Here is a 24,853-nt window from a genome sequence, read left to right on the forward strand (position 1 = left end):
TCCTGCTGCTTCCTGGAGACCTTTCCCTAGGGAACCAGGCTCTGAAAGTCCTGTGCTGGGGACACTTGAACTCAGGCCTCCTCTGGCTCTGTGAAGTGGGACAAAAAAGGCAGAGCCTGCTTGACGACAAGATGGTACCTGGAGAACACAGGGATGGCACTCACCAACAACCCCAATAGAACCATCCCTGTCCCCACAGGGCCTGGGAGATGCCATGCTTTGGTGCTTTCTGAAGAGATGAGACCCAAGGCTTATGCAGGCTAAGCAGCACAGCAAGAGCCCTCCCACTGAGCCCAACTCGAGCCCCAGGACACCTCTGACAAGACTGCCACCTCTTACACTGCTCCAGCTTGTGGCACGGTCCCATCTACATTTTCCCAGGGTCTGCCCCTCACTACATGCCCTGGACACAACCCTCCTGATGACCAGTCATCCAATTACTCTTCCACCTGATTTTAAGCTGAATTCTCCTAAGACTGGGGAGCCAATTCATCAGGGCCTTACAAGGAAAGGTAATCAGGCTGCTAGGGGCATCTGCTTTGTCGGCACCAGTCACTGTAGGACTAGAACCCTTTAGTGAAAGGAATAAACAGTGTATCCCCCGGCCTCCTACCTGCTGTCTGCTATGTGCACCTGTGGGAAAAGAGGCATCTATAGACAGCCAGGCTTGGGTGGGCTGCACTGGGCTGGCTGGTGGACCAGCAGCTTTCCCCTCCCTGGAGGGATATTGTCTCCTGCCCAGCCCCATACCCTGTGGCAGGGTAATTGAGACTTTTCTGAAGGTTCCATGAGTTCCAATTGTCTCCATTTTCAGGTACAAATAACAGCTATATGGATCTTATTTATTCTGGGGTAAGAGAATCCACTAGCAAACTGAGCCCCAAGTCCTATGCCCGCAAACAATTCCCAGCAAACAGAGAAGTGCCACAAGTCACACTCAGAGCATCTGGGAGGCAGGAGTCCACAGTGTCAATCAGAGATGGTATGGAGTAGAGCCCAGAAATACTGAGACTGGAAGGGTTAAATCCTGGCTCTGCCACTTTTCCCCTGCGCCCTCTGGGAAATAGTCACAACAGCTGTTGTATGGTACTGTAGGGATTGTGGTTTATTCCTGAGAAGACCGTGGGAGAGGGCCTCAAACATAGTGAGTCCTTGGGGAACACTGTTGCTAGGGTGGGACACCTTGTGGAAGATGACCAGAAGGATACAACACTGGCTTCTGTCCAAATGATTGTGGAAGCAGAGTGGAGTTTGTGGGGTCAGGAGGAGTAGACAGGAACTGATAATTGAGGATGGGGTTGTCTGTTGGGATGATGTGAATGACAACCAGATAGAGATGGTGGTTTCCCAGTGCCGGTCACTACCAAATGCCCATGGATGGTGTACTTTAAATGGCTCTTTTCACATGATATGTATTTTGCCTTAAGTTGTTTTTTAAAAAGCCTTCTGGGGAGTCAGTTAGGCTGGAGTAGGTGGAAAAAGCCTTTATGAGACATTTTACTTTTGACAGTTTTGTTCATTTCTGTCCAGCTTGTTTTTTAAAAAAAATAATGAATGCATATATGTACTACTTTTATAATTAAACAAATTTATGCTGCTTTCAAAGGGGACTAGCATAACAGAAAACGTGGGTGTGGGTGGGAGCACGTAAGAAGCTGTGACTCATCCAACTGTCATTTTCCTATCATCTACCCATCCATCCATCCATCCATCCATCCTCCCTCTATCCATCCTCTAGTCATTATACATCCACCATCTATACATCTATCCTTTCTCTATCCATCCTTTATTCATCCTCTGTCCATCCACAATCCATCCATCCATCCTCTATCCATCTAGTTGTTTCCATTCATCAACCCATCTTCCTTCTCTATCCATCTTCTATTATCCATCCTTTAGCCTTCATCTATCCATTGATCCATCCTCTATCACTCACTCTTCCCATGTACTAGGAACAGCACCTGGGGGAGAAGGTATTAAAAATCTCATTTCAAAGTGACAAAAGTGAGGCTCCAAAAATTTATGCCATTTTCCCAACTTAAAGCCTAACTCCGAAACGTCTGCTGATTGACATGCCCTTTATCTTTATCCATAAACAAGGGATCTAAACCACATTTTCTCCGACACTCTTGTCCCTGGTCAACAACCCAGCTCTCAAAATCAGAGAAAGCCAGCGCAGTCCTGTCTCTCTGGTGTCTGAATGCCCCAGAACCCTCTGTCATCATAACTCTCCTTCACCTAGAGTCCCCATTACTGATTCTGGACAGGCACTGTGGCAAGGAGTGGGGCAAGGAGGAAGAGCAGGCAGTAGCTGCCTGCATGGGGAGCTTCTCACGGCTGCACCTGCCTGACTAGAGGGGTAGACAGTCAACTCACCCCAGTCACCTCCCGCTGCAGGATCCTGGCTGCCTCTGCCCGGCCTAGTCCCAGCTGCAGCCACACAGGGCATGTCTTCACCAACTTTTCCAGGACACTAATGCCCCGACAAGGAATGCAGTTCTTCAGGGTGGCTGGCAGACCAAGCCTCACGTCGTCTTTCTCCTCCTCTCCCTCTCCCTCTGCTTTGTCAGCATCTGGAACAGGACTGAGAACAGGACATGGAGTCAAATGGTCAGTTTGTCCTCTGCAGCCAGCCCGGGGGCGGGGTGTGGATAACAAATGGGGATTGAACCAACCCTGCTTGTTTATTTAGGATCTGAGTGGACTGGGCCCTTTGGGGAATGCTGAAGCCAACAAATGAGAGTCTATCTAGAATGTTCCATCACGTATGATATGTACAGAAACAGCCAGCTACAATGCAAGGAGGGACTAGATATAATGAGTACAGTGTGACACAGTGGCCACGTTCAACCCAGGTGGACTCAAGAAAGCACTACAGCATCTGAGTAGAGTCCTGAAGGGGAGTTTTAAAATCTCTTAATTGAAGAGTGACTGGGAGGCACTGTACAGAAGGCTCCGTTTTTACCCATTTACACCTGAAAGGCTGCTATCCATCATCCCAATAAAACCTGCACACCCTTCCCCAGTCTCCTGCCCAAGTTATTCTGTCCACCTGCAATTCCTTTGGGGTTCCCATCCTTCCCCCAAAACTCTCTCCAGCTGGTAGGTAAAAATATGAGACCAACATGGAGAACAACCATCATGCAGGAAAAGAAATGAATTAGTTTAAAACTTCTGCGCAGGGCTTGGTGCACTAGCTCAGCAGGTAAAGCGCTTGCCAGGCAAGCATGAGCATCTGAGTTTGATCCCCAGAACCTACACAAAAAGCTGGACATAGTGGCATGCATTTGCAATCCTGGCACTGGGGAGGCAGAGACAGGTAGATCCCTGGGGCTTGCTGGCCAGCCTGCATAGCCTACTTGGAGAGTTTTAAGCCAATGAGTCAAAAACAAGATGGAGGATGCCTGAAGAATGACACCTGAGATTGTCCTCAGGCCTCCACAAGCGTGCATCAACACACACACACACATACACACACACACACACACACGCACACACGCACACACGCACACACACGCTTCTGTCCATCAGGTTGAAGGAAAATATTTGCAAAACATGTATCTTGTAAAGGACAGGTAAGTCAATTAAAGAAGGGGAAGTAAAAAGATCTGAACAGTTACTCCAAAGAAGACACACATGGGCTGGAAAGCAGGTGAAAACATGCTCAAAATCCTCGGTCATTGGGGACACGCAAAGTAAGACCACGAGGTGACACCATGTTGTAACCACAGGAACCGCTTAAATCATGAAGCCCACCCCTGCCACATGCTGCTCAGCATCAGAATACACTCTGATTTGCTGGTGACGATCTAGATTGGTACAACCACTTTGGAAAAAGACAGGCAGGTTGTCATAACCCAAACATGCACTGGCTCTTGGCAGGTCCCAGTCCTCGGTACCCAAAAGAAACCAAAGTTCATATCTGTAGAAAAATGGGCAAAGAAATGGCCCTGGCAGCTTTACTCATAATAGTTCCAAACAGGTACCCATGGTTGGGAGTGGGGGTGAGGAGGCTGGGCTGCCCACACGAGGAGCAGCAAGCAATAGAAAGAACCGCTGATACATAACCACAAGGGTGAATCACAAACGCCCATGCTGAGTCAAAGCCAGGTGCAGATAAAACACGGCCAGATTCCATGAATCAATGTTAAGTTTGGATGGTATGCGCTCAGATACACACGTTTGCTTTGCTCATGTGCCATTTTATACTATAGTAAGAAAAAAGACCCGTAATCAAATGCTGAACTCTCTAGCTAACGATCTGCATGCTAACATATTCAGGGAGGTCTAGAACTTTCTTTGGAATGCACAAAAAATAAAGTGTATTTATGGATAGCTAAAGATGTGACAATGCAAATGGGTAAACATTAAAGGAAAATTCTCTCTACTCTTCTGTATGTTTAACATATTATTTACTTTTTCAGGAAACTGTTTAGGATAAAGTTCTTAACATCTTCTAAGGTTCATCAGATGAAGCCTGTCTGCCCAGACCTGAATTCAGCCTGTAAGCCTTCAGGCTAGTTACTTTACCTCTCTGGGCTTCAGTTTAATTACTGGTTTTTGTTTGTTTAATGGTGTTGGCCTTACAGGGTTACTGTACAAACAGGACACAGTGAGAACTGAAGACTTAGCATTGTGCCTGCACAGAATTCACCAATGTAAGCAATTGTTTTTCTATCCCTCTAACCTCCAGCTCTGTTCTGTTCCCGCTACCCCTCCCCCCAGAACACACAGAGTAGCCTTGATGTGAGAACTCATTTGACACATTTAACTGAAGTGTGTGGGGCTCCCTCTGTGTGTTGCTTGTTTTGTGCCCAAGACATCTGGCCCCAGCAGCGACCCAGAGTTCAAGTACATGGGAAACATGGGGCCTGACACGAACACAGACACAGTTGCTAAAAGAATCCAATTTTCTTGGCTAAGTAACAAACCACAGGGAGGATCCCTTCTGAACCCTGAGCCCAGCTGGTTGGATAGACAGGCAAGGCCCAGCCTGCCCACACACCTGACAGTGATGAGCGTCATGGACCAACTCAGCAGGGGCTCGAAGATACGTTGTGTGGACATAACAGAGGCTGGCTCAGAGCCCTCTGGGTAGTGGTTCTCTGATCCAGAAATTCTGTAAGAGGTCAAAGGCTACAGTACCCTGTCTCCTTCAAGGTCTAGAGATGAAGCAGCCAAGGCTGAGGGGGAGGTGTGGGCTTCATAGTAGCTTGCAGGAGTGACAGGATCCTTTAAGGGACAAAGCCACGAGACATCTGCTTTGTCCAAGCTAAAGGCAGGTAACAGCCAGGGAAACCTGAGCTTTCAACTGTCTTCGCCAAGGACAGAGGAACGGAGAATAGGTAGAGGTGGGATGACTGTGCTGGCCCATGCTGGGCTTTGTCTGAGGCTTGACTCCCACTGTCAGCAATGGTCCCTGAATCCGCTTGGCACCACGCCTGTCATCTGTTGGCACAGCAGGAACTGTGACACCCATGCTCTTCCTCTGCCTCCTTGACAGCGGATGTGGAGGCCACTGTACCCTGAAATCTTTGACTGCAGATGAAGCAGCAGGAGTACATGAGGCACTGATGAGGCTCTCAACAACAGCTGCCAGGGCAAGGAAGGAGGCCAGGGGCTACAGGGGAGCTTGGCCATAAACTGACACCCTCAAAGACAGGCACCCTTTGACGCACGGCCAAAGCAGGGGTTCTGACAGGGCCCCCAGACTTCCCCTTCACAGCTGTCCCTGGACACTGGCTGCCCTCACCTGCCATCTGACATCGTTCAGGAAGCCCACAATACACTTCAGCACCCAGCTTCTCTGGGAGTGTTCTGAGCAGCTCTGGAAGGAAAAAGAAACTGGCTCCTGGGGCAGTAAGGAAGGCCTAACCTCTGCCAAAGGCCTATTCAACCTAGATGGGAAGAAAACAGAAGTCCTATTGGGAGTCAGAGCAGTGGGCTGGCGGTGTGCAGGTCTGGCTGATGGCCACCCACCTGAAAGGAGGGCACAGAAGTTTCTTAGCTGAGAGCCAGAGTTTTGGCTGCTTGGTGAGCCCCTGGAAGCCTCAGCGGGAGAACTGGGGCCTCTTGTGTAGACTTGGCCAGCAATCAGAGGGTTTGGGGGATGGGAGGACCAGGAAAAGGCCACCTACCTATGTACCTACCATCATGATCTCAGGCAAGCCAGTGTCCAACTTTGACAAGACAACAGCAGTGTAAGAGATGGGTGGTGGCCAGGTGTGGGTCATGACGTGTCCACTAAGCAATGGCCTGGACAGGACTCCATGGGAGCAGAGAGGGCAGGAAGAGCTATACAGAGGCATCCTGGGAGCCCATAAGCAGCCACATGCCTGTTTCACACATCTGGAGTCCACAGTATGCAATGCCCATGTGGGCCCATTCTATGAGTTCATATACTGCCACACCAGCTGCAGCAGCTGAACTGTGTCCCCCAAAGACAGTCCAGATCTGAATGCCAGTGCCTATAGATGCAACTTGGAGAAAGGTCTTTGCCAACAAAATCAAGTGAAGGGTCTCAAGATGAGACATTCTGATCTGGTTCTAGAATCTCTGCTTCTGAACACTGAGCTAAAAGGTTTAAAAAAACTGGGCCAGTGAGATGGCTCAGTGGGTCAAGGAGCTTGCTGCTAAGCCCAATGACCTAAGTTCAATCCCCGGACCTACACGGTGAAGGAGAGAACTGACTCTCATAAGTTGTCCTCTGACCTCCATATGTGCTCCACAACCTCCATTTCTACACTAATAAGTAAATAAATTAATGTAATAAGATTTTTTTTAAGTTTCAAAATGTTTAAACTTTTAAACTTTAGAAACAGGTGATTTTTTGGGAAAATTCTCAAGTTTATATATCCTTGAAATACCTGGCAAAGAAAATTCGATAATTAAAAAAAAAATCTCATTAGGGGGCTGGAGAGATGGCTCAGTGGTTAAGAGCACTGACTGCTCTTGCAGAGAACCCAGGTTCGATTCCCAGTATCCACATGGCAGCTAAGAAACATCCTTAACTCCAGTTCCAGGGAAATCCGACACCCTCTTCTGAATTCCGTGGTATTGAATGACATGAGTGCACTCACATGCATGCAGGCAATACACTCATACACATAAAATCTCATTTAGGAACAAATACATAGCGATATATAAATATGGACAGAAATCATTTCTAGAAGGTCACGCATCATTATGGGCAGTTCTGAGACGTGCAGGGGGTTGGCTCAAATTTTCATAATAATTATACTTGCTTCAGTGACGAAGTCATCTTAAACCAGAAGTTTTTCCATCTGCACTGTGGAGATGGAAAAACCTGGTCCACAAGAACAGCCTAGAAGGTTCTTGATGGGTAACTCTATACTGGCGGTCTTATGTGCTTCTCCCAGGGATAATGGTGCACTGGGGTCACTGGCTGGCCTCACCCCACCCAGGTCCATCTCACTCTCCACTTGCTGTGAAGTAACAGAGGAAATGGGCAGAGGCTGGTAAGAATCATCACCTGGCCCTCAAAAGCCATGTGATCACCCTAGGGTGCATCCTGAGATGAGAAGTTGTGCCTGCTAGCATGACAATGGTCAAATGTGAGAGGTGACATGATGCCATTCATACTTCCCAGCATTCCCTCTGCTGGAGAGAGTGACAATGGCCACGACTGCTGCAGCGTGGGCCAGGAGAAAATGGGAGAAACCAGTGTCCAAGGGCAAGGATCCGGCTGCGTGGGAGAAGTGTTTGTTTTACAAACATTAGCCTTGAGTTCAGATCCCCAGGACCCACTTAAAATCTGGGTTACACATGTCTGTAACCCCAGTGCTGGGGGAGGGGAAGCGGAGACAGGCAGTTCCCTGCAGTTTGCTGGCCAGCCAGGCTAGCCAAAATGGTAAGCTCAAGTTTTAATGAGAGACCCTGTCTGAAAAAGTAAGATGGGAGCCAGGCATGTGGCACACAACGTTCATTTCCAGCACTCAAGAGGCAGAGGCAAGTGAATCTCTATGAGATCAAGGCCAGGCTGATCTACATAGTGAGTTCCAGGACAGCTGAGGCTACAGGGAGACCCTGTCTCAAGAAAAAAGCAAACAAAAAAGATGAAGAGCACTTGAGGAAGACACCTAACTCTGGCCTCTACGCTGCACACAGGAACACATGTGCATGCATACATTACCCCCACATATTTACCACACACCGCACCACACACACACACACACACGCACACACATCACAAACAACCCTGCCTATCCATAAGAAATGGATAGATAAGCTGTGGTCAGCCCTGGACTGTCACATAGCTGTTACAAGGCAACTAACACCACATAATACATAAAATCTCAAAATCCCAAGGATTGCATCCATGTTCATGCTGACCCTAGCCCAGGGGTGAAGGGGGTGTCCTTGAGCCTGAGAACAATCCACTGAAGTCTAGGGCCAAAAGACGGGAGAGGAGGAGACATTGAGAAGCAAATAGCCACAGTTAAGGCTGATGAGGGAAGGCTGGCTGCAGGAATTCTTTGTTCTGTTCTTGCAACTGCCCAGGAGTCTGGAGTGAATCCAAAAGAAAGGGAAAGTCAAAAGAGACAGTCCTAAAAATCAAATAAAAGCTCCAGATGCAAGTGCAATAAGCAAACCCTGGAAGGAACAAAAACATCCCTGTGGAGTTGGAAAGACTCACAACAGCTGTGTGTCTCCTCTGTGGACAGTGCTCACCAATATGGGGTGACATGTTCCTGGGCAGCGGTGAGGAACCTTTGACCAGGGGTCTAATGCTTAGACTTAAAAAGAAAGACGTGAGGTAAATACGGTGACCGGACCTGGATGTCACGAAGCTGAATTGCAGCTATACAGGGCATTGCCAAGTTTTCTGTAGCTTTCTGTTTGGAATATTTTTTAATTTTAAAATTACATTTTTTTGTTTATTGTGTGTGCATGTGGGAGGAAGGCTCGTGTACCACAATGCAATGTGGAGATCAGATGATAACTTGAGGGAGTCAGTTCTCTTTTTCTACCATGTGGGTCCTGGGAATGGAATTCAGTTATTAGCCTTGACGGCAAGAGCTTTTACCCACTGCGCCATCTCACCGGTCCTGTGCTCAGGATATAGGATTGAAAAAAAAAACAAGAAGCCTGCATGCTCGAACCCTGTTTTAGTTTGTTTCTCCATTGCTGTGACAAAACAGCCTGACCAATAGCAACTTGGGGAGGAAAGGGTTTATTTGGCTTACATCTCCCAGGTCACAGTTCATCCGGGAGCCCAAGGTAGGAACTCAGGGCAGGAACCTGGAGGCAGGAGCTGAAGCACAGGCCATAGAGGAATGCTGCTTACTGACTTGCTCCCCTGGCCCCTGCTCAGCCTGCTTTCTTATGCAACATAGACCCACCTGCCCACGGATGGCACCACTCACAGTGGGCCAGGGCCTTCCACATCACTCAATGATTAAGAAGATGCCCTATAGTCATGGCCACAGGTCAGCCTGATGGAGGCAACTCACCAACTCAGCTCCCTCTACCCAGGTGTTTCAAGTTGACAATTAAAGCTCTCCAGCACACACCCCTTCTCTGAGGTGTAGGGGAAGGTAGAATGAGACCCATAAGCCAGTTCCTTCTACCAGTACAACCCCTCTACCTCATGATGCCTCTGTAGTACTGTCTCAGAGTTTTGGGGTTCAGAAACCTGTGGACTCGCCTGGTGTGGTGGTACATGCCTTTAATCCCAGCACTCAGGAGGCAGAGGCAGGGATCTCTGTGAGTTCGAGGCCAGCCTGGTCTATAGAGTCAGTTCCAGGCCAGTTGGGACTACAGGTAGACCCTGTCTCAAAGAAAAATAAATAAATAAAAGAAACCTGCAGACACATGCTGGGAGAGAATCGGGGCGTTCAGTTCATGGCCACCCAGAGACTTGGGTTCTACAGCACTTTTAGGGAAATGCATGGACACTCATCTCAAGGACATGAGGGCAAAAGGCCTAGAGGGTCACTAGGGACTGTTTCTCTTTCCTGTGGCAGCCATAGGATTTGGGGTAAAGAGCAGCAGGTGACACTAAAGGCCATCAGACCTGAAAGCCTGGACTTAAGATGGACTTAAGATGCTCACCGGAGCTTGAGGTAGGCTGCAGGCCTGGGGCAGGCACAGCTCCTCAGTGCATGGTCACCCCCTCCCCTGGGGAGCCTAGTGTCCTTGGTAAAACAGGGAGACCATGCTACCCACCTAAAGGTGAGGTAAGGACTAGAGGAGACAGTACAGCCCATCACTGACACAGAGAAAACGACAACTGAAAAAGAAGATAGAGGACCCCCAGGAGGAAGCAAGGCCAAAGGGACAGCGGGCAGGTCTGGGAAGGAAGTCCCAATGGGACAGAGGGAGATGGGATGGGAAGATGGCTCAGATGGCAGAGTGCTCACTGTGCAAGCATGGGGATCTGAGTTCAATCCCCAGCACCCATATAAAATGCCGGGTGTGGCAATGTATGTCTGTAATCCCAGCACTGGGGAGACAGAGACAGGAGGATCCCCGGGGCTTGCTGGCCAGCCAGTCTAGCCATCCAGTGAGCTCTAGGTTCTGTGAGAGACCCTGTCTCAAAAAATAAGGTGGAGAGCAACTGAGGAAGATGCCCAAAATGGGCCTCTGGCCTCCATGTGTACACACACATGTACACCCCTACATAAAACACACACACACACACACACACACACACACACACACACACACACATGGATGGAGAAAAGTTTAGAGATGGGCAAGTACCCAGAGACACTCAATGGAGTGTGTGGTTTGGATGGGCAGGGTACTTAGAAAGCACCTGTCTGAGACAGTTAGTCAACCAAAAGCCAAAGCCCAGCCAGGCATGAGGACTCACACCTGTGAGTCCAACACTTGGGAGGCTGAGATAGAGGATTGCCAGTAGTTTGTGGCCAGCCTGGTCTATCTAGGGACTACCAGGCCAGCCTGGGTATAGCGTGAGACCTTGTCTTCAAAAAAACAACAACAAACCCCCCACCCCACCAAAACCCAATACAGGATGACTGCAGTTTGCATGACTCCCACCATGGATGATGTCACACCAAGCTTTCCATTCATTTAGTCATCTGCTTTCCAAGCTCTGCATGCTGGAGCTTGGTGAACCTGTTGTCGGCAACACAGTACAGGATGTCACATCTGCCCTGAACTTCAGATCCCCCCCAGTGTCTGGCTGTGCCTGTCCAGCAGTGGGATCAGAGCAAGACCTCTGGAGATGGCACTCACTGCCTTGCTGGGCAGCTCATTTCAGCAGCCGTTCTAGATCCTATCTGTCCCCTGAAGCTCTGCTTCTTGCTTTTTCTACACTGTACAAGACTGTGGGGACAACTTCCCACCTCATACAGCCCCTCAGCTCTGTGATGATGCTGTGTACACCTCTCCTGCCCCAGGATCTTGTGCTGTCCAGTCCCCTCCTCATGTAGCACCCAGTGGGAACATGTGTCAGCAGCTTCTCCCAGATGGACAATGAGCTGGGTGCTGGCATGCACTACTTCTGGGAATTTTCAGACCAAGCAGTCTTAAGTTAAACAGCTCTTACAGTGTCAAACTCAATAGGTTTTACTATCCTCACAGTTGTACAGTCATCACCACAATCAACCTTAGAACATTTTCATCACCACAGTCAGGATCCATCCCCACAAGCTCCCAACAACCAGCCACTCATCCTCATTCCTTCCTTACAGACTTGCCTGTTCTGGATATTTCCTGTAAGTGGAGCACTGTCCGATCTTCGCTGTTTCATTTCTTCCTCTTGACATAATGTTTTCAAGATTCACCCGAGTTGTGGAGGTTAGTAGGATCTATCAGGGCTTCTACACTGACATTTCATTTATTAATGAATGACACTGCATTCCATGGACAGACTGCCTTTTACCTACGAAGGCAACTAACTCCTCTTGACAGGACCTAAGACCCCATCAGTTTTTCTACAGTTCAACAATTTGGGAAATCATGGCAAATTAGCAAATTAGTTCAGGTACTAGGCGTGGGGTTATGTTGAAGAAATGAAGGGAAGAAAGAATTCATGAGCTGAGCAGTGTATAACCAATGCTGTACTCAGCAAAACAGGTGTGGTGCTGAGCCTGGCGTCAGACCACTGCCTGCTCTGTTGTTTTCCAGGCCTGGGACCTCACTTCCTCTCTCTAGTTCACCGTCTCCAGGATAACCGCTGGTAGATTGAATTTCCCCACAGCTGCTTGGTAGAAACAGTTATGCTGAGGGGTCCACTGAGTGAGAACACGGGGATCTACTAGTGATGTCAGCAGGGTGCTCCGCACAGGAGAACAGCTGTGCCTGTTGCTCTACATACTGTCTTGGCCTGCCTCAGGCCAAGGCTCCTTCCAGCCTTGTGAATTCCAGGGCTCTGTGACTCAGCTGACCCTTGACTAGGGGGCCACTGAAGGCCTCTCTTCCCAGCCAGGCTGGCCCTGCCCCAGAAGATGAGGAAAGTGACTAGGCCAGCTTTGTCTCCTCAGCCAAACATTTTCTCCAAGTGTGAAGAGCTCAGCTCTAGTTGCTGCCTCATCCCTCCTCTCCAGGCTGCAGATCAGTAGGACCAGAACCAGTTCCAACTCCCATTGGAAGTTGGAACAGAGGATAAGTCACTGGATTTGGAACTCTTTCATTAACGCTCGAGACACCTGAAACCCTATTCCAGGGTGGAATGACTACTCAGTGCCTAGGCAAGTACCCACAGGCATTTGGGGCTCCAAGGACAGTGACCAGAGAGAGCCCTTGCTTCCTGGGTTTCTCCTCCTCTTGAACACTGAAGGCTTTGCATGGCGAGGTGGCCTTCCACAGCTTCGCCCAGCCCTGGCCAGCTCTACAAGCTGCCCACAGCCTCTCAGAGGGGAAGTCACCCAAGTAGATCTTCCGGTCTCCGGAAATGCTGAGAGCAGGCCAGGTCACACGTCACAGCCCACATCAAGAGGTCTGGCAAGTCAAAGTCCTTCCAGTTTTCTCTGTCTACCTGCAAAGACCTTAGTGTCTCCTGTGTGTTAGCCACAGCCTAGCTCCCAGCCTGGCCTTCCTGATTCCACAATGGTTCCTCTGTCCCACTGGAGCCACACTCGCCCCCACATGGGCCCCACAGAGGCACCAGCTTCAGTGCTAAGGCTCTTCTGGTGGCTGCTTCCATAACTCCAGGCCAGCCTTGAGCCCCACGTCTCAGATGTTCTGACTTGTGGGTCACAGCGTCACACCCTCTGTCTGTCTCCATTCCTGGCTGCTTTCTCTTCACCTTGGGCTCTGAACACCTACTCATCTGAGCTGAGTTCTTCTACCTCACTTTAGAACCTCCTCAGACTCAGATCCCAGCTCCTTTCTGTCCACACTCAACCTGACTAGACCCATCCTACTGGACACCCAGACCCCTGAGTCCTAGACAGGGCTCTCTGTTCCCATGAGGTCCTAGCTGGCATGTGACCATGACAGTTCTGTCCACAAATCTGTGTGAAACCCAACGGTCAACGTGGCCTGCTGGTTTGGGTATGAGCTTGAAATCCAAGCATTCTGCAGAACGAGTCTCAGCTTGGGGGGGGGGGGGGCTTTGAAATGACTGCTCCTGTCTTTGCCTCTCGGTGCTGTCAAGAGCAACATTCACTAACATGAGCACCACCCATCCATGTGTTCATTCATTCATTCTTGGTGATTTACCTCTTCTGTAGACCTGACCATTATAGTCTGAGCACAACACTACTGCAGTTAAGGGTTATACACTGTCAAAGAGCAGCAGGCAGGCTGGAGAGATGGCACATCTACAACTTGGGCCTAGCACAGAATAGGCATTGAAGAAGAACCAAAAGAATGAATGGGTAAGGACACATGATCACTCCTCATGCTTGTGGCCTTTGCCTTCTCTGTGCCTTAGCATCACAGTGTGGACCTGAAGTGTCTCCCCCAAGTCCGTATGTGAAGGGCTTCAGAGGTGGGGCCTGTAGGAGGTGCCAGGCCTGAGGGCTCTGATCTCATCAGTGCAGTCCAGTCATTCACAGACAGACCATGTTCCATAAGCTTTGTGGGAAGCACTTTATTAGAGCTTTCTCTCTGCTGCCCAGGCACCATGAGATGAGCCACTCTGCTCCCAGCCAGGATGCTCTGCCTCAAAGCACACAGGCCCAGGAACAACGGAGCCTAGTGACCATGGGACAAAACCTCTAAAACCATGAACCAGAACAATCCTTTCCTTCGAATTGATTCTGTTGGGCATATTGGTCTGAGCAACACAAACTAACCAATACATTCCTCTTCTTGCCTAAAAAAAGAGTGGAGAAAATATTCACGTATATCCACACAGCCAGAAGCCAGGAGGATCAGATAGACTCCTGTATGAGGACTTGTATAAACACAGGGATGGTGTCTCTATGGATACCATAAGAGTGCCTACATAATACAGGCCCAAAGGAATCCAACTCATTCCAAAATTTAGCTTTTGGCTGCCAGTCGGTTTTCCTAGCTCACCATCTAGCCAGCACTGTCTCCTGGAGTTCTCTGTGTCCCTGGAAACCTGCTATATCTGCTCCAGCCAGTGCAGTTACCATGACCTGTAGCCACCGAGCGCATTAACTGTGGCTAGTGTGGCTGCTATGTCATCTTCATTGATCCCATTTAGCTTGTAAAATATCCTATTGGCTGAGGCAGGTCTAGGCTTCTCTATTGCTTGCCTCCATTCAGCATGTAAGTGAACTTGTCTTGTAGAAATTTGTTCTCAATTAGAAAGAAAACAGGAATAAAATGGAGTACGGCATTTATGCTGGGCATTACTACCCTTAGCGCTGCTCTGCTGGGAAAGTTCCTCAGGGAAGGTCATGTTGGCCCTGATGCCTGTCGGGTTGGATGGCCCTTCTCAGGAGCTGCTGTATGAGGCGACTCCCAGCCCTGCTCCCTCCTTGCTTCTTCCACTGCCTTCTCCCAGGGATGGAGCCGCTGAGAAAACAGGAGCAAGAAGGCTTGAGGTACAGAGAGTTGACCCAGGAGGCCAATCTAGCTTTGAGCACTGTAGCACACAGAGCCCCATACATCCCACTGTGACCTTGCCTGTAGACCCGCTCAGGGCTTACTCCGGATTCCCACTATCTGGAATTGAGGTGGGAAATAGGAAGGAACAGCATCCTCCCACCCCCATGTAGTATCATAGCAGTTCAGGAAGGGAAGGGGACACAACTCACCCCAGAAGGGGACAAAGGACCCCGGTGCCTCACTCAGCTGCCTGAGGTGTATTGAGACTGGCCAGTCAATCTTCAATAACAGTACCAAACTTACTGATCCAGTAGGGCTGTTGAGGAACAACAGGACTAGGGCATTCGGAGCTTAGGATGGCTCAGTAAATGGCAGTTGCGGCCACTACTCACCCTGGGCAGCTCTGAGTGGGGCTTCTGGGAAAGCACTATCCTGGAAAGGGAGACTTCATCCATTCTAACCTCTGCCACTGACTTCCTATGTGATCTTTTTGCTAGTCTCCCTCCCTCTCAGGGCTTCTATTTTCTTAGCAGTAAAACAAGAGAAAGGTTCCACACCCCCACCCACTTCATAGGGCTGCTAGGAGGGTGTGAATGTCTGTAGAGGGAAGGAAGTGTGATTTGACAAAGGGAGCCCCCATCTCTGAACTGAAAGGTGGGTCAGAATGCAAGGTCACTGCTTGTATTGAGAGAGTGCAGACAGGACACAGCCCCGACCTGCACCTTGCAGAAACCACCGCAACATCATACATCGGGGACACCAAATCACCCAGTACCCCACTGAACAGTGGCTGTGGCCACATTTCCTCTGCCGGAGGAGCAGGTGTGTTGGGTGCATGCCCTAGGCACCAAGCCACCCCCACCCAGAGCCTGCCCTGACCCGAAACCCCACCATTCTGTTAACATATGCCTAGACGTAATGTGTGCACAGGTGTGAGGTTGCTGTCCATGAGTGTTCCATTAGGAGGTCAGAAGAAGCTGAAGACTCTGATTGTCACAGGCCCAAGTCTGTGTACCCCTAAAGGCTCTTGAGTAACCCTCACCCCATGGGATGACATTAGGATGTGGAGTCTTTGGAGAAGGAATTACATCATGAGGGTGAAGCCTCCTGAAAGGATTCTTGCCTTATAAAAGAGGGCCCAGAGCACTGCCCAGCCCCTCTGCCATGTTAGGGCATATAAGGAAGCTGGCAAGAAACAGGAAGTAGCCCCCACTGACACTGAATCTGCTGGCACCCTGATCTTGGACTCCCTAGAGCCCCAACTGTGAGAAGGAAGCCATTGTTGTTTATAAGCTGCCAGTCTCTGGTATTTTATCATAGCAGCCAGAGCAGGCAAGATGCTGTCTAGTGAACTTGAGGCAGGGGGAGACACTGGGGTTGGTTGAGGGACAATGGTAGCTATAGGAAGAGCCCAAGGTATGATTGATATGCTCCTCACACCCAGTTCAAGTGTCCCCAAGATTTTAAGGATAGGGTTGGCAGGCAGGTGTCCAGGGAGGGACTAGCAGGCAGGGACCAATATCCTTTCTGTGCTTGCCAGCTGGAGTGTCACCCCACATGGGGCTGGGATGGTGAGGAGGTCACAGTAGCAACCAGGCTAGAACCCAAGGCATTCCTGGACAGAGGGAGGCAGAAGGCCTGGGGCCTCAGGGGCAGTACAGCAACATGGGGTTCTGGGGCTTTCAGGGGACTCAGGGCTAAGAATAGGCTCTGGCCTTTGACAGAGCAGGATTCAGGTCCTAGTTCTGTTGTTTAGTCCCCTCACCATGAACAGGGCACCAGAACTTCATCCTCTAAGGCCTGTGACAACAGGGAAAACTCTTGGTAAAGTGGCCTGAAGTAGAGACTCAGGATGCAAGCCTCAGACTTGGTGGGGGAGGCACTGGGCCCTAGGGCCCAAGGAACAGTCTGTGTCTCAAGGACATGTGCTCTTCTGGTAAGACCACAGATAAGACAGTCACTCCTCAGATCAGAGCCCAGGTGGAAGGGCTGGCTTATCCTCACAGAGACAGTCCACTCACTCTTTTTATTCCCGGTAGTGAGGCCTCTGTGTATACTGGGTTGGTGAATACGGAAACAATGCTCCTAGGCTCCTAGGCTCACTTCTGGCCCATCTTAACCCATATTTCAGCCTGGCTTTGTGTGTTTCTGAGTGAATATATATGCTCTAGTCATTATCACCAACTCACAGCCACAGCATTGACGTTCATGCCTGAAGGAAGCTTATGGCACCCATGGCACCCACGGACCTACTTCAGGCATATCACAGCCACCTTGCACTCAGGAACACAGATGGCTTTTCAGTGATACGTTGTACAATGGTGCAAGTGGTACTTGTATAATGAGGAAATTGGGGCAGAGACAGGAATGTGAGTCCTGTCAGTTTGCTCCAGGACTTCCAGCTCTGATCACAGTATACTGTTGTATTTCTCAAATCCATAGGACCATGCTGAGCCATGACTGCCCCATTCCCAGGGGGACTGCCTGGGTTGGGGAGAAGGAGGAAATGACAGCCTTTCAACCCTAGGATGCATACCCAGCTCTCCCCACCCCCACCAGATCCCATGTACTTTCCCTTCTCGGGACACTCCAGCAAGCCCACCTCTCCCTGTCTCTTTGCCAAGAACTGGTCCAGGCCCTGAGTAGCCTCCACAGCCTGGCACATATACTCTCTTTACCCAGTACACTAAATAGGTTCCACTGTGGAAATCTGGGCACAGACATCACCCAAACTAGAACAACCCAGTGAGGTCCTCAGTGGAAACAGGAAATGCCTAGTGAGCTTCACAACAACTCAGAGGGCCCCAAATGCACCCAGCTAAGGAGCAGTATTCAGGCTTACAGGGGGCACCCTGGGTCCATCCATAGGGCTCTGGCCCAGGCAAAACTGAAGGCAAAGCAGAAGTGGGTGATAGCTGACATCCTTCACGCACAGGAGCACACACCCTCCAAGCCCTGAGTTTGGGTCCCAAGCTCCTACCCCACCTCCCTGCCCTGGCCACTGTCCCTTACCACAAGCATCCTCTGGGCTCAGCACTCTTTGCCCTGCCCAGTGCTGATTAGCATCTTCTGTTGGCTGGTGTCCCCAACTACTTATAGGGTACCTCTGAGGAAAGTGCTCTTTGCTTTCTGTGGGAGCAGGCCAACCCCACCCCACCTCCCACATACCTGTCAGGACATTCGGCTCTGGGCAGAATACAACCCCACTTCCTTTCTGTTCCCTCAGCCAGGCACATTTGAGCAGTGCTTAACCTGTACATCAATGGTAAACAACAGCCCTGAGGAGAGGCCTGGCACAGCCCAGAGGCTTCTCATTAGTGGTGAGGTATGCCCAGGTGCTGAGGCCCTGAAGCAGGGGAGTTCAAACCCTTTTCAGAGGCTGGGGAGGCAGCCAGTGAGGCTGGAGCACTGGTCTTCTCACTCCTGGGGCCTCACATAGAGGAGTGGCCTGGGTCCCTTCAGGTGAGCCTGGGTCTGTCTGTGAGGTCATAGAAACCATTTCCCCCTTCTGAGACAGGGCTTATCTGTGGGCAGGGGCTGTGGCTGTGTCAGAGGGTCTCAGAACATGAGCACTGATGCTTGATGACACTGCAGCCAGGGGTAGGGTGTTTTAGACTGGGAGATAAGCCCCATGATTGTCCTTCAAACCATCCAAGGCAGGCAGAGCCAGCCTCTCCATACAACCCAGCCTGCTCCAACCCAGGCCCTACAAAGGACTTTCCAAGTGCAGGGGTAATCCTTGGCTATGTGAGCTTCGGGGGTCAGAGTGAATGTACTTCCCCCAAGGGGTTGTCAAGATCCTGACAGCTCAAGACAAACCTTTCCAAAGGCTGGGCCAGGAGGTGAGGTGGTCACTGAAGCCCTGGTGGCCAAGAGTCGGCACATATCCAGCCTGGCATATAGAAAGTGCTCAATAAAAGCATGGCAAGTGGATGTGGGGCCGGCCATCAAGGATGCAAGCTCTTCAGACCAAGTCCCGCTCTCAGGAGCTGCAGAACACAGGCACCAGAAAGGTTCACATAGAGCATTCTGAGTCTAAAGCTCACATGGGGAAACCGAGGCTGGGAAAGAGACATGGCTGCCCTGACCAGCAATAACATCTAGCCTAGTGAGAGTACAAGACTTTGCAGTCAGACATGGATCAGAATGAAAAGCCAGAAGCTTCTGGTGAAATCTAAAACTCAGACACTCTACCTGAAAACATGCCTACAATATACTTCTGGAGATAGGAGCCCCCCCCCCACACACACACACTTCATCCTCCTTCTTCCTTCCTCCTCTGGGAACAAGGACTTATATGTAGCCCTAAAACTCAGTTTAATATTTCAGGCCACGAATAGGAGATACAAAACTCTGCTAGTTGGGATCAAGTTTGTAATAGAAAAAGTAAGATCCTAGTGGCCTAAACAATATACACATGTACGTCCCTCTCATAGGTAACTCTGGGCAAGCAGTTCAGAGCTAGAATGATGCTCCAGCATGTTTTAGAACCCTTACTATATTGTTATCTCTCCTTGCATAGCTTCTACTCTTAAATTATCTCAGAATTCAAGATGGCTGCTTCAGCTCCAGCCATATCTGTATTTCAACCAACAGGAAACAGGAAAGAAATACCCCTTCACTTTAAGGGCATCTTTAAGGAAATTTCACTCCCTACTTATACCTCACTGTCCTGAACTTAACCAAATGACCATATCTACCTGCAAGAAAACTGGGAAGTGTTTGCCTTAAAAGTGTTACTCTGATAGACTTGAGGAGCCAACCAACAAGCTTTGTTTCATCCTCACCTCAAACTCAAAGATTCTAGGACAGTGACTGATCCTGAGGAAGTTTTTCCTAAATCTTAGAGCTACAGAAGGCTTCAGGGACTTCATTTAACACAGAGGGGACTTGGAATGGAGCCAAGAACTCAACACAGGTAATGACTAAGCTGACTCTGTCCACTGCATGACCATAACACAGGTCAGCGAGATGGCTCAGAGGGTAAAGGCACCTGCCATCAAGCTTGACAACTTGAGGTCCATCCCCAGGACCACATGGTGGAAACAGAGAACTGACTCCCAAAGTTGTCCTCTGACCTCCACACATGCATGTTAGCACATGCATACACACACACACACACACATACACACACACACACACACAAAATTTAAAAGATCATGTTACATGGTACCGATAACGGTTGGCAGGCAACACACGTTCCCATCAACATGAAGAAATGTGTGCAGGAAGTAATCTTGGTGCAAAAGAGGAACACATATCACCATGTATACACAGATTAAAGCTGTATAAACATACATTTGATCTGGGTACAGATACAGAGAGAAAAAAATGACTGAAGCTTTTGATTTCTCTACATTTGTCTATGTTCGAATTATTTAAGGTATATAACAATATTGTTTTTGAAAATCTATAGTGTCCACATGTGTAATGTGCACACGCACGCGCACACACACACACACACACACACAGAGGCACACACATGGGGGGGGGAAGAAAGAGAGAAAGAGAGAGAGAGAGAGAGAGAGAGAGAGAGAGAGGCACACACATGGGGGGGGAAGAAAGAGAGAAAGAGAGAGAGAGAGAGAGAGAGAGAGAGAGAGAGAGAGATCGCTCCTAATAGTCTCATAGCCCAAAGAGCTAAGAATCTCATCTGTCAGAACCCAGACAACACTGAGAGGTAGGGTCACCACCCCACTAGGAGCGCAGGAGGAAGCAGTCACTGTGGCAAGTTCCGTGGCAGCATCTTGTGCAGCACTGCTGAGCCACTAAGTGGAGATGCAGGCCTGTGCTCCTCATCACTATGGGAAATAAAAGCCAACATTTTCCATAGAGAGCCAAGCGGGATCTTCTCCAGGCCTTCACATGTAGCACTTTTTCCTGCCCACACCAAACACTTCATGGCTCCACACAGGTGACCTGTTGGTGCCAACTTTCCCACCTCACACAGTCTAACTCTTATCTGAATTCCTTTCTCTGTGTATTCCTGATCTCAGCGGTTAACACCTTACTCCTTCAAGACTCAAGCTCAATGCCATCACTGCCTGTTCAGCACAGCCAAGGGCAGTAGAACCTTGGGCACTTTTGTCTACAATGACTTATGCACTTCAGTTATGCATGTGCTGATCTTATTTCCCTTAGTAGATAAACTGGAAACTTCTAGGTATTCAAGTTGGATGGGAAGATGATTGAATGGAAAGATAAATTGGTGAATGAATGGTTGGACGGATGGATGGACAGATGGATGGATGGATGGATGGATAGATGAACTGATTGATGAAGGAATGGGTGGATGGAGAGATGAACTAATGAATTAATGGATGCATGGAGAGATGAGACGAATGGATGATGGATGGATGGATGGATTGATTGATGAAGGAATGGATGGATGAAGAGATGAACTAATGAATTAATGGATGGATGGAGAGATGAAGAGGTGAATGAATGGATGGAAGGATGGATGGATGAATAGATGATTAAATGGATAAATGGACAGGTAGATGGAAAGATGAGTGGGTAGATGGATAAATAAACTAATAGATGGACAGATGGATGGATGACAGATGGATAGTCAAATAGATTGATGGAAAGATAGATGAATACATAAATGAATGGATGGACACATGGATGGACAGATTGTAGACAGACAGACTGCATGGACTGCTGGCTGACTGGATGCATGGATGAGCAAGTGGATATGTAGAGGGGTAGCAGATAGCTGTCTGGCTGTAGGAGGGTGGGTGGATGATGAATGGACAGAAATACCTTCACTGACAAAAGAATGCCTGAATATGCTTTAGACAGATGCTCTACCCAAAATCTGAAGAGCAGGAAGATGCAGGAAATAACTAATATTGTCATCGGAAGCCATCCTCAGAAGCTGTCCTTTGAATTTTAACATCCTAGAGCCATCCATGTGGCTAGTCTCTGACACTGACTGAGAGGAAGGAAACCAGATATATGCTTGACTGCTTATCCATTACCCAGAGACCATCAGACAGAACACAGCCAGGTCTTACTCTTTCATCTTCACTCTGTGAGCCTGAACCCTGGGGAGCTTGTGGAGGAAGTCTTCCTGTTACTCATGGTCACGCCTCCTCTGGGCCAGCCCTTTACACCTCCCCAGATGGTTTTGCAGAAAACAGTGTCCTCCTTAGGCCTCTACACCATACACCCTTACTGGGCTCCACTCCCTTGTGGGGCGGTATGCACATCTGAAGTTTCATCTCTTACATAGGGAATAAGAAGGGCTCAGTCGAAGCTTCCAGAGTCAGCAGTAAAATAGGGTCACCTTCCCATGGGGCCATGTCTAGCAGGACAGTTTCTGAGGTCTCACATGGTCTGACTCTTCTCTGTCTCTCTCTGTCTCTCTCTCTCTTATTCCTTCCTCCCCAGGCCTCAGGCTTGTGGGAGAGCCTGGATCTGGGGGTGGGGGCCCCTCACTCCACCTGGCCCTGATTGGGAAGATGCAGCCTTGCCCCAGAGTCTGGGGACACCACCCCACAGGATGTGGCCTGAGCTTACTGTAGCTGTCTCAGATACAGAAGAGCCCTGACCACAACCACTCCAGAGCTGGACTACTTCTGAAAGGAACTAAGTAAGAATCTGTCTCAGGGAGGCTCACACTTTTTTTTTTAAATTTAATTTAATTTAATTTTTAGAAAATTTTATGTGTATTCATGTATTGCCTGCATGTAGGTAAGTGCACTCGTGTTGTGCAATGCCCGCGGAGGTCAGAAGAGGCTGTTGGATCTCCTGGGACTGGAGTTATAGACAGTTGTTAGCTGCCATGTGGGTACTGGGATTCGAACCCAGGTCTTCTGCAAGAACAACCAGTGTTCTTAACCACTGAGCCATCTCTCCAGCCCCTGAGGCTCACTCTTTTAATGTACTGACAGAGTGAGGACATCCCAGGAATTGACAAGAGGACACACGGGTGCCATGGCCTCTTTCAAAGCTCCTAGCCAGCAGCGTTGTTCCTGTTTCACAGGGATCTCTCTAGCCATGATTTGGTAGAGCTGTGTGTGAAGTGGAAGCCGAGGTGCTTCTAGATCCGTTTATGAAAAGCCGAAGCTGACAGCCTCACAATCTGAAGTCAGGAAAGCCTTCCCTTCTGCCCTGTGGATGCCTGAGGAAAGACTCTTCTGGCCCGCCCATTCCTTGCCCCCTCAAGGACACTCTCGGATACTGAGTGGAGATGAGTAGCACGGGGTCACTTCCTAGTGAAGCCCTGGGCATGTGGTGGAGAGGCCTTCCCAGACCGGGTCTCCTCAGACCACTCCCCTTCCCATTGTGGCAAAGGTTGATGCCACAGACAACTTCTAAACAGCAAAGTCAACTAATGCTTGCTGAGACCTCCCCACTGTCCTTAGCTCTACCCACTAGGAAGTCACTCAGGCATGCTTGATGGCCCCAGAGCAGCTCTCCCATCCACCATTAGTCAGAAAGTCCCCTGAGGAAGCCACTGGCCTGACCCACAGTGGGTTCCCAAACTCGGTGCTCTTTTGCAAGTCTAGTTTTGTCAAAATAAACCCATAGCAGTGAGAAAACATTTCTTCCCAGGTGCTTGGTCAGAGAAATGACCAAGAAGCCTCCTTTCTGTGTCTATGTTTCTGAAGAAAGTAAACTGCATGTTCTAGATTGTTCCAATGGCTACCTTCAGACCACTGGCAAGAAGAAGCTGTCTCCTCTGTGGCTGTACCCTGATCTTACTGTAGGATCCCACTCTGCTGTGTATGGACCAGCACTAGAGGGAATCACTGAATACCCATGGAAGGTGACCTCAGAGGGCAAGAGCTTGCTTCTCATATGGGGACCGGGGCAGAAGAAGCTAGGGCCTTGGAACTCCAGAGGGGACATAACCTCAGGATGTTTTCTGCCTCTTGTCTCTCACACAGTACCTTTAAATTTTGAATTTCTCTGGAATCTAGAGACCTGCACCCAGAACCCTGTGTGGTGCCCAGTCGCCCTGGAAGTTGCACCCTCAGGCCACCCCATTCTCCTGGCTCAGGAGCTGTTGCACCCTACTCCCTCCTTGACAATGACCCAGAACATCCTGACAATTAAAGATCAGAAGGCTTGGGGCTCAGCTGGGTCCCCAAGTCAATGCCCTTCTGCTTTCCAGTCTGGGGAGGGTATAGTGGCCTTGGGGGTCACCATATCCCGAAGTCTGGGCTTCCCTAAGGAGCCTTTTAACCAGGTAAGCACGTTCCCAAGGGTGACAAGGGGCTGAGAGAACAAGCTGCTCTCCCTGTCTGTCCCGAAGGTCGTCCACAGCAGCTGAAGCAGACACCCTCCTTCCTATCAGCAAGACTGTACCCCCAAAATGGCCCCTAATGGGGCAGAGGGGAGGTAGGGACACAGGTCAGAAACACCACTAAAGTTGCAGTTTTGATCCTTAGGTCTGCAAATGGGGGAGACCTCCATGGTCCAGACCCCGATTCTCAGAATAAAAGTTGGGTTCTGGAGGGCAAGTGCCTTAATAGAAAGGTCTAGAATTGGAGAGTTGGTCACTAGATCAGCACTAACCCAGTAATCACAGAAAGATGTCTCATAGTCCCCTACTCCCTCTCTAATGAGGGATAGATAGAAGGGCATACAGGAATCCAGGGGCTTTTCTGGGTCCTCTCTCCTATGCTGGGGTTCTTTCTAAGCACATGGTTCCCCTAAGCCTCTGCAGTGACCAGGGAAGGCCTTCCATATGCCTCCCATCAATCCCCCCAGGCCAAAGGCTGCCTTCTTTTCCTCAACCAACAGCCACCTGTCACTGAGAAGCTATAGGGTCACCCACTGGTGGGGTCTGCATGCTATGCCCTCCCTTCCAGGCCTGATGAGTTTTCCAACTCCGAGCCTTTCCAGGCTCTTCTCTCCTCCAAGCCAGCTCTCCCTCTCTTCTTGG

At 49.5% G+C, this 24,853-nt stretch overlaps 1 protein-coding gene across 1 annotated transcript in view; it reads right to left on the reverse strand.

Annotated features, from left to right (window-relative positions):
* Rin3 (Ras and Rab interactor 3) overlaps positions 1-24,853 on the reverse strand; it is a 114,482-nt gene that overhangs the window by 84,988 nt on the left and 4,641 nt on the right. Inside the window, exon 2 of the mRNA XM_008821721.3 lies at positions 2,377-2,584. Coding sequence (XP_008819943.2) covers positions 2,377-2,584 — 208 coding nt within the window. The remainder of the gene's footprint in view (positions 1-2,376; positions 2,585-24,853) is intronic.

The sequence above is a fragment of the Nannospalax galili genome, unplaced genomic scaffold (assembly GCF_000622305.1).
Source record: "Nannospalax galili isolate Female #2095 unplaced genomic scaffold, S.galili_v1.0 scaffold107, whole genome shotgun sequence".
In the NCBI taxonomy this organism is placed as follows: Eukaryota; Metazoa; Chordata; class Mammalia; order Rodentia; family Spalacidae; genus Nannospalax; species Nannospalax galili.